This window comes from Microtus pennsylvanicus, chromosome 3 (assembly GCF_037038515.1).
Source record: "Microtus pennsylvanicus isolate mMicPen1 chromosome 3, mMicPen1.hap1, whole genome shotgun sequence".
NCBI classification, from domain to species: Eukaryota; Metazoa; Chordata; class Mammalia; order Rodentia; family Cricetidae; genus Microtus; species Microtus pennsylvanicus.
This window is the reverse complement of record NC_134581.1, coordinates 68,775,276-68,791,409: the sequence shown is the minus strand read 5'-3', so window position 1 is coordinate 68,791,409 and position 16,134 is coordinate 68,775,276. Positions and strand designations below refer to the sequence as shown.

The 16,134-nt window shown below is 37.6% G+C and overlaps 1 protein-coding gene across 2 annotated transcripts in view; it reads left to right on the top strand.

Moving 5' to 3' along the window:
- Positions 1 to 16,134, top strand: part of Rdx (radixin) — a 65,636-nt gene that overhangs the window by 23,794 nt on the left and 25,708 nt on the right. For both annotated transcript variants that reach the window (XM_075965914.1, XM_075965915.1), the window contains exons 4-10: positions 2,056 to 2,151; positions 2,628 to 2,902; positions 4,308 to 4,391; positions 5,129 to 5,275; positions 7,041 to 7,137; positions 8,022 to 8,185; positions 11,559 to 11,689. In XM_075965914.1, the coding sequence (XP_075822029.1) occupies positions 2,056 to 2,151; positions 2,628 to 2,902; positions 4,308 to 4,391; positions 5,129 to 5,275; positions 7,041 to 7,137; positions 8,022 to 8,185; positions 11,559 to 11,689 (994 nt within the window). The remainder of the gene's footprint in view (positions 1 to 2,055; positions 2,152 to 2,627; positions 2,903 to 4,307; positions 4,392 to 5,128; positions 5,276 to 7,040; positions 7,138 to 8,021; positions 8,186 to 11,558; positions 11,690 to 16,134) is intronic.

Below are 16,134 nucleotides of genomic sequence, written 5' to 3'. Positions count from 1 at the left end.
CTCTCTGTCAGAGTTCAGTTAGCATTTTTCATTGTTTGGTACTGGTTTGTTTTTGCATCATTAGTATGAGTCTTTGTATTTGTATTCCACCCACCCTGCCCCCAGAAATTTCTGCTTTTTAAATATTTCTAAGTGATTTTTTTCTTATTTTCTATTTGTATTATTTAAGTTAAAATTTTCAAGTAAGGGAAAGTAAGCTGAGTTGGTTTGCTGTCTTGAAAACAAGTCTCCTTTAAAAAATTAGCCAAACTGCAAAGATGGCTTAAGACGAGTGGTTAAGAGAGCTTGTTGCTCTGACGGAGGACCCAAGTTTGATTCCCAGCACCCACATGGTTGTTTACAACTATCTGTATTCCACTTCCAGGGGGTTGGAGGGTTTCTTCTGACCTCTGTGGCATCATCACACTTGTGTTGTAAAGACAGATGCAGGCAAAACACCCACATGTAAAATGAAATTAATAAATCAAAAAATTGTTTAATTAGCCAAAAGTGCTTACCACTTAAATGAAATTAATTCTTTTTTAAAAATAATTATTTATTTATTATGTATACAATATTCTGTCTGTGTGTATGCCTGCAGGCCAGAAGAGGGCACCAGACCCCATTACAGATGGTTGTGAGCCATCATGTGGTTGCCAGGAATTGAACTCAGGACCTTTGGGAGAGGAGGCAATGCTCTTAACCTCTGAGCCATCTCTCCAGCCCCAAATTAATTCTTTTATAAGGGTTTTAAATTTCATGTCACCTCCTAACTCTCCTCATTTTATTTTAAATACAGGTGGCGTTTTTTTTTTTTTTTAAAGAATAATGTATCCTGGCGTACATTCTAGTTCTGCCTCTTTATTCCAGTCCTTAGAGTGCTTATCACAGATCAGTGTTCATATGCAACACAGCTCTCACCTCAAAGGGTATAAGTTTATTTTGAGCCCTTTAGAAACATGTACACAGGTTGCTTTCGCTGGACCCCTGTGTAAGTGGTTCCATGGACTGTTATAGTCACGGAACCAAGAAGAAGCATAGGGCATTCACCACACTAGTGGGGACAGCAGAGAGATGGGGGAAAACGCTGGTGTATGTTTCAGATGTTATGTGATGACATTCTTAGTTTCGGGTTAGTAGAAATTGGTGATCTGCTACACTGGAGTCTAAAGGTGTTTGTTTGTTTTTGTTTTTTAAACTAGATAGTTGAAAGGATGTTAAGTCAAAGTGCACGATGAATGACAGTCACGAAGACTAAAGATAACAGGATAACGTATGCACCTGTAACATTCAGCTCTCCGCTAGTCTTGTAGAATTTCCGTGCTTTGTCTTGTGGAATCTTCAGTATAATGTATGTGACTTTTTCCTGGGAACGTTAGTCATTCTATCAGAAGACATAGATTTCAAGATGAATAAAATAATGATATCACTCTGTCCTTGAGTGCTAAGACAAAGCGTTAAGACACATAAGAAGACACACTATACCCCAGTTGATTAGGGAACAGGTGATTAATTTCATTTCTATGATGGAAGAGATTTATTCACAGAAAGAATGTTAGTTGATCTGGGACTTAAAGAATAATCAGTGGATGATAAAGATGCAGAAGTCTAGGCAGAAGGGAAAGCATGAGCAATGATGTAGAATGGTCCAAAAATTGTTTCAGTGAAGGTAGAATATTGAAGACACCAGACTCTGTCACCAGAGTGATGTGCTTTGCCCTAGTTACTGGTGGGACACTTGGAGGGAATCAGGTAGGATTATAGGCTGACCACATCTGTGCTTCTCTCCTTTAGACTGTTGTTTTGGTTATTGAGGCTGTGATGTGAGCTCAGGAAGTGAAGATAGAAAACACTTAGTCAAGGATGAAGATAGAGGTGACATAACAGGATTGAGAATAAAGAACTTGAATTGATGTTTTCAGAAATGTTTTTTGAACATGTCAAAAAGTAAAGAGTGTTAAAGAAAAGTCCTTTTCTGTGGCACTTCTACTTACGTAGTTTTGTCCTTGTGATCTGTAGTGTTGAGGGTCATCTGATCACAGTGTGAATGTTGAACTGAATTTATCTGTTTTACAGGTTGTAAAAACAGTTGGTTTACGTGAGGTCTGGTTTTTTGGGCTGCAGTATGTAGACAGCAAAGGATACTCTACATGGCTTAAACTGAATAAAAAGGTAAGCCGTGTATACTGATTAATTTGATGCGTTTATTAATCTGTGCTGAAAAGGCATTAGCAGGGTCTCACTAAGTCCAGGCTTCCTTTTGCAGTTGTCTCTTAATTGATTATTACTTACGCCTTTTAGTTCATTGGAGCACCATCAATATTACTAAACATACTCTGTGAGAACTGAGCTTGTCAGAAATAGAACCTTGAGACGGGTGTTAATATGCGTTAAAATCAAACATGCAGCTGTAAATGTCTTCAGGATAAGGTCCGGCACACAAAAGTTTTAGTTCTGATTGTTGACTGGGCTTCCAGAGCTGCTGGCAGCCTCAGGACTGCACACAAAAGCCTCTTTAACACACGTGTTTGTTTACAGACTTATGTATAACATTGCTATCTACTTCGTCAAAAAAGAGTTTGATGTAAATGTATTCATTTACAGTGACTTAAAAGTTTTGTTGATTATACTTGAAATTACTATTTTAGGTGACACAGCAAGATGTTAAAAAAGAAAATCCTTTACAGTTCAAGTTTAGAGCTAAATTCTTTCCTGAAGATGTTTCTGAGGAATTGATTCAAGAAATAACACAGAGACTTTTCTTCTTGCAAGTTAAAGAAGCCATCTTAAATGATGAGATATATTGCCCACCAGAAACTGCAGTTCTTTTGGCTTCGTATGCTGTCCAAGCCAAATATGGAGATTATAATAAAGAGATTCACAAACCAGGATACCTGGCTAATGACAGACTCCTACCACAGCGGTAAGTAAATTAAAAAAATATTTTCTAAAGTTATTTTCCAGAAGCATTGGTGAAATTTCTTTAAAAAATCAGCCTCTGCCTCCCGAGTGTTGGGATTAAAGGAGTGTGCCACCACCGCTCAGCTTCTTAAAAAGACTTATAAGTTGCCAGAAGATGGTAGACTAGGTTTTAAAGATTTTGGCTTAGTCACCACACAGATTTATTTTCCGTTCTACTGTCTACTGTTCTTCTGTAGGATGTTCAGCTAAAGGAGGTTACTATTTGGTCTTGATGTCAGGATATGAATTTTTGTTTGTTTGTTTCTACATTGAAACACACATAGGTAGATGCATAATAAACACTGTGAGAATAGTAAGTGGCAAGAACCATTTCTTCCACAGAATGAAGTTTTGGTTTGGTGTGCAGTGTAGTCCAACACTCAAAGCAACACTGCGTGGGAAACAAATGACTGCAGAATGACGGTTGGGAACCTAATCTAATCCGGTGTTTGCTCGTTATACTACTTTAGATTTGTAATCTCTTAGGATCCATCATAAACAAAGGTTGTTAATTATTCTGTGGTCTAAAGAGAATTCTAGTCAGAGTCTATGGTGTTTCTAGTATAAGTATATTGTTTTTTGTTGCTTTGGCATTAGAGTAGAAAATATGAATACTTTTGGTTTTCAGTGGAGCAAGAACATTGACAGACTACAGAAGAAACACTTCTCCACTAGAGGAGAAGTGGATGGCGGGATCATGTGATGTGAAGTATGCCTTCTTTCTTGTGCTGGCATAAGGTTTAGTGTGGAGTACAAATGGTCTTGAGCACATTGTGTAGCCCACATTGACTTCAAATTCAGAGTTGGCCTGCCTTAGTTCCTTAAGTACTGGGATTGTAGGTGTTTACCACCATGCTCAGCTTAATATATGTTTTCTTTTTTAATAAAAAAGTATTATCTACATGAAATGACAGCATTAAATTTAGTCACAAAAATAGTAGATATGGAGAATTAAGGGATAATCAGGACCCAAGAATTGTTTTACTGTCTTTCCTTAATTTTCTGTGAGTAATGAGGTAGTCATTTTTTGCAGTCCAGGATATGATTCGTTTAACATTTGAGTTGTCGTAAACTATAGAATACCCATTCTAATGCATGGCTTATTTAAAGTAATTGAAGCTGTCTGAAACTTTGTCTTAGCTTTCCCTGGTAACCTCTTCTGTGGCTCCAGTGTTGAGCCAGGATGCTGACTGTGACGCCGTCCATCCTTGCCTGGTCCATGTTTGTATCCTCAGTTGTTTAGTTCTCTGCAGTTTTAGCCTGTGCGTTGGCTTGTGTGACAGTGTCGTCACAGTGCAGTTACGAAAGGACTGTAGACCTTGATTTTTGAATCACGAAGTCGTTAACTACATTGTTTTCCTTTTTAGTGTTTTGGAACAACACAAACTGACAAAAGAACAGTGGGAGGAGAGAATACAAAATTGGCATGAGGAACACAGAGGAATGCTAAGGTATCTGGGTAATGGTTACGTTTCTTTCCAAGTTAAAGCATTTTTATCTCATTCAAAATCTTCTTGGTCTGGCAAGATGCCTAAAGCCTGTGCCTCACTTGATGACCTGAGTTGAATCTCGAGAACCCACATGGTGGGAAAGAACCATCTTCTGAGGGTTTCTCCCCCTCCCCCCCATGAAAAGTATTATCTACATAAAATGACAGTGTTAAATTTAGTCACAAAAATAGTAATTAGGGAGTATAAAGGGATAATCGGAACTCAAGAATTCTATTTTCTTATCTATTCCTTAATTTTCTGTTAATAATGAGATAGCTGGTTTTTTTTAGTCTAAAGTATGATTCTTTAGAAACACTTGGGCTCTTGTAAACTATATAATACTCACTTTAAAGCATGAATTATTTAAAGTAATTTAAGCTATCTAAAACTGTTTTAGCTTCCCTGGTAACATTTACAACTTAAGTATTCAACAGAATACTGACTCTGACACAGCCTGCACACATGCTGTGGTTCATGGGCCCCTACACACACACACACACACACACACACACACACACACACACACACACACGCACTCACACGCACTCACACCACCTGCCACCTGCACCCCAGGTTATGCTTCCCATCTTTTGATGTACATAAATAAATAAAAAGCACTGAATATTAGCTTCATTAGTTTTAGTTTGATGTTTCAGTGTGTCTACTTCAGTGTATTAAATTCAGCTGTATTTTAATAGGGAAGATTCGATGATGGAATACTTGAAGATTGCGCAAGATCTAGAGATGTATGGTGTCAACTACTTTGAAATCAAGAATAAGAAGGGCACTGAGTTGTGGCTGGGTGTTGATGCTTTGGGTCTGAATATTTATGAGCATGATGACAAGTAAGTTAAATGGGTGTCTAGTGAGCTGGTCGTTCTGTGATCCAATGGCTTTCAAACATCTCTGCTGGGAAAAGTTGTCTTGATTGTCCTTATTGCTTTCTACATTGAGGCTTAGGTATCATCTCTCTACTTCCTAGTACCTTGTAGTTTCTGAGTTTTACTTCTGAGTCAGTTTATTAAATTAGAGGGTCACCTGTATTTAAATGTGCTGCTTTTGTCTCTTGGGTGAAATGCAGTAATAAGTAAAATCTATTGCCTCAGTAAGTTAAGAGAGTCCCTGAATGTTGCTGTAGTTGATAGTAGCTTCAAATAGATAACATACATAAGTCAAGAGCAAATAAATTGATAGATGTGTTTAAACGTTTTCTTATAGGAATTGTTTTGCATATTTTAAATAGTAATTTAATATATTATCCTTATGTTATTCATAGTAACTAATATACTATTATCTTGAATTTGATCAAATTAATTTTATGTACACAGTTCATATTATATATGATACATCACGACCTTATAGTATTAATATACAAATATAATTAATGTATGTTAATACTAAATATATATACTATAAATGTATGATATAAATATGTAATAACAGTTTGAATATATCACTCTCATAATCCTTTATCAAGTATAAAAACTTAGGGCTGGAGAGATGACTCAGCAATTGAGAGCATATCCCACTCTTAAAGAGGACATGAGCTTGATTCCTGATACCCGTGTCTCAAGGCTCACAACTTTAACTCCAGGTCTAGGGAGAATGGATTCATTTGGTCTCTGAGGGGTATTTGTAGTCATGTGCACAGGTACATACATAACCAATAATAATAAATTTTTTTAAAAGAATAAATCTGTGTTAGTAATCTTTCCCACTCCAGACATGATTTTATAGCTCCCTATTAAAGTAGGTCATGCTGATTTATCTCATTGGACATTAGTGAGCAGAATAACATGTATATTGATTATGAGTGTTTAAATAAGTAGCTATGCTTAGTGCTTATTAGGCTTTAAAAGTAGCATAAATAGTAGAAAATCTTGTTCTCTTATCAGGAACCTGACTAAAATGACCTGTGTATGTGTCGGTTACTTTTGTCATAATAAGAATGATTGCAGTCTGATTCCCAGTATGTTTATAGATAGGGTGGCAGAATGGGGTGACATTGGTAGGCATAGTGACTCACATTTTGAATTCTGGTCCTTGGGTGCTGAGGCAGGAGGAATGTACATCCTGGACCTGCCGGGTCTATACAGTGACAAAAACACAGACAGAGGTGGGGCACAGGGGAAGAAATAGAAAGAAAATGGGAGTGGTTTTCCTTGTTTTTACAAATATTTTTGTTCACATATCAAAGTCTTCAAGCTTTACTGAAATTCAGTACTTTATGTCTGTATTTCACATGACATTTTTAATTACTTTCCCTACCAAGCTGATATTTGTAACTTAAGACTCGACATAATAAAAAGTAAATGAAGAAATTCAAGCCTGAAGAGGCTCAGTCCAATACTCTTGTTTACTGAATTTTTCTGCGTAATTTTAAGAAAATGACACATGTATGAAAGCCTGAATGATTGTTATTTTGTGAGTTAATTAAATTTCTCTTTAAAGTTAGCATCAGCTGTGTAGTGTGAGGAAGATTATATGTTCTGAGCATCAGAAGCTCTTAAGACTGGTCATTCACTTAACCTGTCCCAGAGGGCTCTGTATTTTCCACTGTTAAGTTTCCTGACTTAAATTTAAAGCAATATTCTTTTTTTTTTTTTAAAGGTTAACACCTAAAATTGGTTTTCCCTGGAGTGAAATCCGAAATATTTCATTTAATGACAAAAAATTTGTTATAAAGCCAATTGACAAAAAGGCACCTGTAAGTATTCTTTGTTCATTAACATTCTCTGCTACTGTCTGTGAAGTAACTGAGAGACGGACAATGATCACCCTGTGTTATTTCTGAGGGTATTCTCTTCCCATAGGTAAATTTTACTCAGTGAAAAGTGATGAAATGCTATTAAAAATACAAAGTTTTATGCCTGGGTTGTTGTGGCACACCTTTAATCCCAGCACTCAGTAGGCGGAGGCAGGCCAGTCTCTGTCAGTTCGAAACCAGCATGGTCTACAGAGTTCGAGGGCAGCCTGGTCTACAGAGCTAGTTCCAGGACAGACAGGGCTACACAGAGAAACTTTGTCTCAAAAAAACCAAAAAAAGAAAAAAAAAGTTTCCATTTTTCTTAAACTATAAGAATTTTAACTGTGATTTAATGATGTAATTGATAATGATATTAGAAGGGTATTAACAATCACTCCTAAGAAATAGTTTAATCTGCATTTATTGCTTTCAAGAATGTAATAGAGATAGCCTTTGAAAATTAATTCCGTATTCTTGTATTCTGAACTTTGTTTTTAATATTGGAGACTTATTGAAATGGATTCTTAATAATTAGTGTGACATATACTTGAGTGTTCTTTTTGTTATCTAAAAGATAAATATCTTCTAGGCTAAAACACAGCTATGGAGGAAGAGCAGTTTTGACAATAATGGCAAAACACACCCTCTTCTGGAGTGTAAGGATTACTGCTCGTAGTTTCTTCAGAGTTCAAAGATGTGAGGAATGAAGGTGTATGAAATTTCAGAGTTCCTAAACTTGTGTTCATGTGCAGTGACACCATAGTTCTACTCTTGTTGAAATTGAGTAGTTGTGAAAGACACTATCATTCAGAAAGATTTTAAAATTAAGACTATTTTCTATTCAGGATTTTGTTTTCTATGCTCCTCGTCTGAGAATCAATAAGCGGATTTTGGCCTTATGTATGGGAAACCATGAACTGTATATGCGAAGGAGAAAGCCTGACACTATTGAAGTACAGCAAATGAAGGCTCAGGCCCGGGAGGAAAAGCATCAGAAGCAGTTGGAAAGGTATGTATGTGTACCTGTCAAATTTTGTTTTGTTTTTTGTTCTTTGAAGACAGGGTTTCACTATGTAGCTTTGGAGTACCTGTTCATTTTTAATTGCTTGTTGTGACAGGCTATCTAAAAGTTACAGGCTGCTCAGTTTTATTGGTGTACTTTAATGTCAGACTTTGTGTACAGTTTAGGTGAGGGGCCTGAAAGGTATTTCTAAAATAATTTAATTTTACATGCCAGTATAGAGACTTTATAGTTTAGTATATTTATGTCCTCAAAATAGAACTAAGTCAAAATGAGTATTTAGAAACTCATACTCTTGCTGGCATATACCTTTATTCCCAGCACTTGAGAGACAGAGTCAGGCAGATCTCTGTGAGTTCAAGGCTAGCCTGGTCAACAAGAGCTAGTTTCAGGACAGGCACCAAAGCTACACAGAGAAATCCTGTCTCAATAAACCAAAAATCAACCCCACCCCAAAAAACTCAAAAAAAGAAACCCACACTCTAAATGAAAAATACATAATATGAAATATGAGTAATCCCAAGAAGCTTCCTGGGGGAAATGTGATTGATTTGGTTAGGGTGTGGGAGACATATTCAGAAGAGGAAGCTAGCATAAGCAAATGCGTAGCGAGAGATAAGAGTATGCAGGGTTTGCCTAGGGACCAACTGGTAAGTGGACCGGGTTAATTCTTTGGAGCACTGTGCAAAGAAGATCTCCCAGTGTTATGTGGGAGACAAAGACCTAGCAACCCCAGGTGTCAGGTGTGGTGTGCAGAGCTGGGTGCGGTGTTGGCTGGATGTGGCCTGTGGAGATGTGAGCCGTGGATCTCAGCAGTGCTGCAGCATCAGCTGCAGAGGGTTTTCACATAACCGGATTAACTGTCTCCTATAGATACATTCCACGTTTCAGCAGTAAATAGTGTTTGTTCCCAGCTTGCTTATAGCCATATTCCTTTGAATCTATCTTTTTCTGTGTGCCTACCTCCTTTACCTCCATCCCTGTAGAAGAGCGAGTGAGACACCGATAGGGAAAAGCTACATGAAGCCAATACCCTTTCCTAGAAGGGACATTGGTACCGGAGTGCAACCCAAAAGGTTTTGAGCATTTGGATAGGGTATTACAGCCTGCAGTCTTGAGACTTGTTTTGTACTGAGTCCTCAAGAATTAAGGATCTTGTGTCCTGGCAGGAGAAGGACCTGTCTTGTGGGCCTGTGGTAGTGCTATACATGACTGTACAGAGGCTATGAGCAATGGAGTAGCCTAACAAACATCCTGGGTTGAGACAACATGCTGTAGAAAAGTAGTTATTTGAAAACTGGCACTTCTGCTTCAATGAACAGCCTGAGGGGACAGCGGGCTTTTTAAGTTAAGGCACATCTTAGGCCCTTCTTTTGTCCAAAAAGCCCGGGATATGCCTATTTGCCCATAAGCCTCTTCATCTAGGTTTTCTAGAGGTGTTGAAATTCCCAACTTCTGAAGTCTCTGCCTGAATATACTTTATAAATTGAAATGAGGAGGCAAATGCTGCAGAGACCAAGGGCAGATAGGTGTTGGCTCTTTGTTCTGAGTGTTGAGGAAGTACATCATAGAGAACCTAGAGCCAGAGTGGAGCAGCCCTCCCCCTTTTCATTTATTTATGTGTTTGTTTATTTGTTTATATTTTCCCTTGTTCTTTAAAAATAACTTTTCTATGATTTGATTTTTTTTATATGTATTGACTGTTTTGTCTGCATGTATGTGTGCACGCCATTTGTGGCTTGTGACTGCAGAGGTCATAAGAGGGTGTCATGTGCCCTGGAATAGGATTTACAGATGGTTGCGGCCTACCCTATGGTTGCTGGGTATTGAACTTGAGTCCTCTGCAAGAACAAGTGCTCTTAACCACTGGGCCAACTTTCTAGCCCCAGGTCTCTGATTCTTAAATGGGATGAAGTTTATTAATCAGCAGGAGGCTTAGTCACCCTTCAACCCCGTGTCAGTGTTGGTGTCTCAGAAAGTCACCGCCAGGAACTCCTGCTGACTTGTGACATTTCTCCTTCAGGGTTCCACACTTTCTTTCTTGGGAACAGACTGATGCCCACGATCTGCAGGAGTTTCCAAATTCAGACCTTTGTAGTAAGAAAAATTGCTTTGGTAGAATAGTTTGTAATGTGTCTGAGTGATGTATCTAAGTTCCAGAATTGACACTAGGTGGCAGTCAGTACTGTTTTGTGAATATTAAGGAAATTTTAGAGGAGTCACTTGAGTGAAAAAATACTATGATTGAAGGTAGTGATTTGAATATTAAACATATGAAGTAACACAGTTTAATGTCTTCATCCTTTTGGTTTTGGTCACCAACATGAAGTTTGTTCAAGATAGGCTCTTGCTTAGCTGTCTGATAACAGGTTTTGACTATATTATTTCCCTAACTCCTTTATCCCCAGTGATTTTATCAGGACTGATAGACACAACTAAATCTTCATGGCATTGTTTCCCCTTTTACCTGCATTAAATATCTTCTGCTATCCTAATGGGATTGTGAGAGGTGGTAGGTAACCTGTCATCTTATATTCAGGCGTAAATGCTAGTACCAGAAGTTAAGTGTGTATTGTTTGGTTTTTTTTGTTGTTGTTGTTGTATTTTTTTTGACTTTTTGAAGGGGGGCTTCTCTGTGTAGTTTTGGAGCCTGTCCTGGAACTTGGGCTGTTGATAAGGCTGGTCTCGAAATCAGAGATCCACTTGTCTCTGCCTCCTGAGTGCTGGGAGTAACGGCATGCATCACCACCACTTGGCATATTGAGTTATTTTTAATAATTGAAAATTGTTGATCTTCCAAGATATTTTTCTGTTAAAGGTACTTGTGTGTTCTCTTTAAACCTTTAGTTTTTTTCCCGGTTGGAGGGCTTCTGCTAACTCAAAAAATAAATTTCCTTGGGTTATGGCAATGGTGCAGCAAGCTGTATTGAGATGTTACATATAATTTGTTCTGTATGCAGATGCTAGACCTACTGAATTTTTTCCCGCCTAAATTGGCTTTGAACACTCGTTTTAAGTTTTAAAATAGTGTGTGTTAATGTGTGTAATATGTATATGTAAACACACATGCATAAATACGCATGGAGGTCAAAAGTAGAGATCAGCTGGGGAAGATACTTGATCGACAAGGTTCCAGGGTCCCGCCTGCTAATACCATCCCCAGCTCTGGGTTGTAGCACATGCTGCCATGTGTGCCGTGCACGGCTAGTATGTAGTACATACTGAACTGTATGTGGTGAATATATTAAAAACATTTTAAATAGTTACATTCTTTTTTTATTTAATTTGGGATTAATACAAATAACTTGTTAATTTGTTTCCATCTGTTTATGTGTAACGTGTAACTTGTAATTTCTTTAAGGGCACAATTAGAGAATGAAAAGAAGAAAAGAGAAATAGCAGAAAAGGAAAAGGAAAGAATAGAGCGTGAGAAGGAAGAACTAATGGAGCGTCTAAGGCAAATTGAAGAGCAGACAATGAAAGCCCAAAAAGGTAAAAGTTTTTTTGAACAGTAAATTCAAGATTATTACTGTGATGTTAGGTAGCAGTATTCTATGCCAATATGGACTGTTAGTTTGTGTTGTATAGGTAGGTGTGTTTAATTCACAGATGTGTTTAGTGGAATCACATTGAAGTCTGTTTAAGACACAGTTCTGTTGTACTCTTGTTCCCTTTCATTTTCAACCATACAAATGTGTATGTTCTCTATAATTCATATATAAATTTATGGCTTTTCCTTTTCAGGATTCCGTAACTAAAAACATACATTTATTATCTTCTGACATCTAAGCTAATACATTAGTGGAGTGCTTTGGGACATTTTAGTATTAAAAGCATTTTTCCTGTAAAAACTAAGCCCCCAAGAAATATTTGATTTCAGTGTGTTAGAGAGCACTGAAGGTGGGGTGTGCTCAGTACAACCCTTGATTAGTTAGTAGTGTGTTAGAGAACACTGAAGGTGGGGTGTGCTCAGTACAACCCTTGATTAGTTAGTAGTGTGTTAGAGAACACTGAAGGTGGGGTGTGCTCAGTACAACACTTGATTAGTTAGTAGTGTGTTAGAGAACACTGAAGGTGGGGTGTGCTCAGTACAACACTTGATTAGTTAGTAGTGTGTTAGAGAACACTGAAGGTGGGGTGTGCTCAGTACAACACTTGATTAGTTAGTAGTGTGTTAGAGAACACTGAAGGTGGGGTGTGCTCAGTACAACACTTGATTAGTTAGTAGTGTGTTAGAGAACACTGAAGGTGGGGTGTGCTCAGTACAACACTTGATTAGTTAGTAGTGTGTTAGAGAACACTGAAGGTGGGGTGTGCTCAGTACAACACTTGACTAATAGATATAAGGCTTGATTTTCAGCTTCAAAAACATGCACAGACATGTCATTCTGCTTGTTTGCTTTTGACATGTTTAGATGAACTTTCTGTTCAGCTTGTAGTCAAAGTATTGATGTATATAGAAAGAACAGTGTTTACATTGAATACCTGGGATACACTACTTTAACAAAGCATTAGTGGAAAGAACAGAAGAAAAAAAGTTAATTAAGTAAATCAAATTGTTCTTCCCAAGCCAAAAAAATTCAGCAGGCATTGTGAACTTACTCTTTTTATACCACCTTTCCCTAACTAGTGATAAGAGCGGCAGGGCTGCGTCCCCAGCAGCCCGGCCGCCCGCACAGCTAGCTTTACCCGAAATAATTACACGGACACTGTATTCTTTTAAACACTGCTTGGCCCATTTCTATCTAGCCTCTTCTAGGCTAACTCTCGCACCTGGACTAGCCCATTTCTAATATTTTATGTAGCACAGCTAGGTGCGCTTACCGGGAAGATTCTAGCCTATGTCCATCCTGGGTCAGAGCTTCATGGCGTGTGTCTGCCCAGGAGCCGGGAGCGTGGCCTCTCTCTGAGGCGTCTGCTCCCGAGAGGAGAGCTGTCGAGTCTCTGAGCTCACTTCCTCTTCCTCCCAGCATTCTGTTCTGTTTCCTCCACCCACCTATATTCTAAGCTATGAGGTCAAGCAGTTTGTTTATTAACCAATGAAATCAACAGATTGATATATGACACTTCCACATCACCTAACAGTTAGTAGAACTAGCCATTTATTTTTATTAGTAATGACAGTGTTATTTAAAGCTTAATTTGATTCTGTATATGATGTTCCCATGTGGCAATGTATTTTTAGAAACAGTCAGAATCATTTTCCAGTAGGTGTGTCCAGAGGAGGTAGTCATATAAATGACTATTCATAATTCCTGGAGTATTGGGAATAATTTTTAGTGCAGACTGTTGTGACTTTTGAGTAGGGAGGGGCATGTTTTTACTCAAATTTATAATGCAGGCTGGTCTCAAACTTTTGATCCTTCTGGCTCCCTCCTCACAAGTGCTAGGACAACTGGCACGTGCCATCCTACCAGCTGTGTGCTTTAAGCTGGAGAATTGGCTCATTTAGTGAAACACTAGCCATGCAAGCATGAGGATCTGGGTTTGATCTCCCGAACTGATAGAAAAGGTTGGGCATGCTGGCACCAGCTTGTAATCCAGCATTGGGGAAGCTGAGATAAGACTGGCTAGGCACCTTACCAAATCAGTGACATCCAGGTCTTGAGAGACTGTCTCAAAAAGAGAGGAACAGCTAGCTTCTGGTTGATTTCTGGCCTTCGTGTGTAGCCATTATCACAAACTAAACAAACACAGATTTTAAAATGAGTTTTATTCTGACTTAATAGCTAAACCTCACCTCTCATACCTAGAATTAATTTACTTAATTTAAGGTTGTAAAGCATCTGTTTATAGATCACAAAGTGGAGTCGTAATGTTATTCTTGAATTCCAAATTTGATGCTGTGCATTCTGCTTTTGGTACATTTTTATCTTCTAGGAGTACAGACATACAACCTACGTGGCAGTAAAACTGTGCAGACGAAAGAAATATAAGTATAAAACGTTGACAGAGTGACGTGGTATATGTGTGCTAAGGACCACGTGACTAGTATAAGTTGAACCTTTCACGAATACTGGAAAGAAACTTGGATTAAGGGGCATAGGGCACATTGATGGGATACTTGATTACATGTGTGAGGCTGTCAGTTTTCTTAGTACCACACATATGACCTCCTGGATTATACCGAAGGAGTGATTATACTAAAGAATGAAAATTTAATAGCAAAGGAATAATGATTCATAGCATTTTTAAATTTATATAACTCTTTGAGAGAATAATTACTAAATCTTTTAATCTCATTCATTTAGGATGTATAATAAAAGTATTAATGATTTACACAACTACTCAAAGAAGCACTGAAGAGTATAAGGGAGATAGACCAGAAAGAGTATAGAGCACCTTTGTCAAGACAGTTGCCATCAGTCATCCTAAGACAGAGGACATCCACTGTATTTGTTGTTTTTTAAATAAAGCTTTCCCAGGCGATCCTAAAACCTACATGATTGTCTTGTAATTTGTGCTGAATTCTCAATTTAAATCAGTAGATGACCATATGTCATGATGCTTAGATTATTATATCTCATTGTCATTTTGTTTTAATTTTTATTTATGCTATAATTCCAAATAACTCATTAAATAGAACAAAAAGAATAGAGCAGTTGTCCTAGAACATTTTGAAGATATATTGGGATACCTAAAAGATAATGTCACCAGACCTGCCGTTTATTTGCCGTTCTAACAAATAAGTAAAGTGAGTTTGATTTTCGTAAGACAAGCTGTAGAAAGGAGTTGTGGCCTAGTGATTTCATTAATTCTGGGCACTTAATAAGCACTGGGGGCACGAAACTATATAGATGTGGTTCCTGCTTTGATGCAGTATGCACTTTATTGATGAAAGATGGAGCAATAACCTAAAGAAAATCACTTTATGTAGTGCTGTGGAAGGGCTATCAGCATGATGGTGTGATGAGTATTAGTGCCGCTTGTAACAGCAAAACCTTAATTTTGTCATCAAGTTAGAATGTGACCATGAGTGAGTCATTTTAACACCTTCATTTTCTTAGGATTTCTGAGATTGTTTTTAGTTTAGTTTTATTTTCTGAAAACCACTATCTTAGTGAAGAACTGATTCAGAGGTCTGTATATACCTGTTAGGAGTAACCTCAGTCATTTGTTAAGTTCATGTGAACTGTACACTCCTGTTCTGGCAAGCTATAAGAATAAGACAATGAACATTATGGCATGCTTTTGTTACTTCTTAATCATTTGTCTTCCCTGTGTAAATTTTGTCATTGATTTTTTTTTTTGAGATCTTAGATTTAGTCTTATCTTTTTTACCTTGATAGCTTTGTTGCGATACAATTAATATGCCATAAAATTACCCATTTAAACTGCACAGTTTAATGATGTTTAATATGTTCAGTGTGGTGTACACCTATTACTCAATCAGTTTTGAAAATCTGTTGTCTCCAAGAAGAAATCCCATACCCATTAAGCAGTCAACTAATTTTTTCCAGTAATCTTCCCCCCAGCCGTGGGCAACTGTTAATCCATTCACCTCTACAGATTTACGTTTTCTGTACACATAACCGGTTTCTTACTTAACCTGGTATTTTCAAAGTACATCTGTGTTGAAACATATAGTAGCATTTCATTCTTTTTAAATTGCTGAATGATATTTTATTTTTTATTCATCGTTCTTGGGCACTTGCATTGTTTCTACTATTTCTCTGTGTTGTGTATAACTTACAGATGTACATATACAGATTTATTTTAGTATTTTCATGTTTGTATGTTTTGGTATTGCTGGCCATATTGATTACAGTTTTTTTTAAATATTTATTTATTTATTATGTATACAATATTCTGTTTGTGTATATGCCTGCAGGCCAGAAGAGGGCACCAGACCTCATTACAGTTGGTTGTGAGCCACCATGTGGTTGCTGGGAATTGAACTCAGGACCTTTGGAAGAGCAGTGGCTCTTAACCACTGA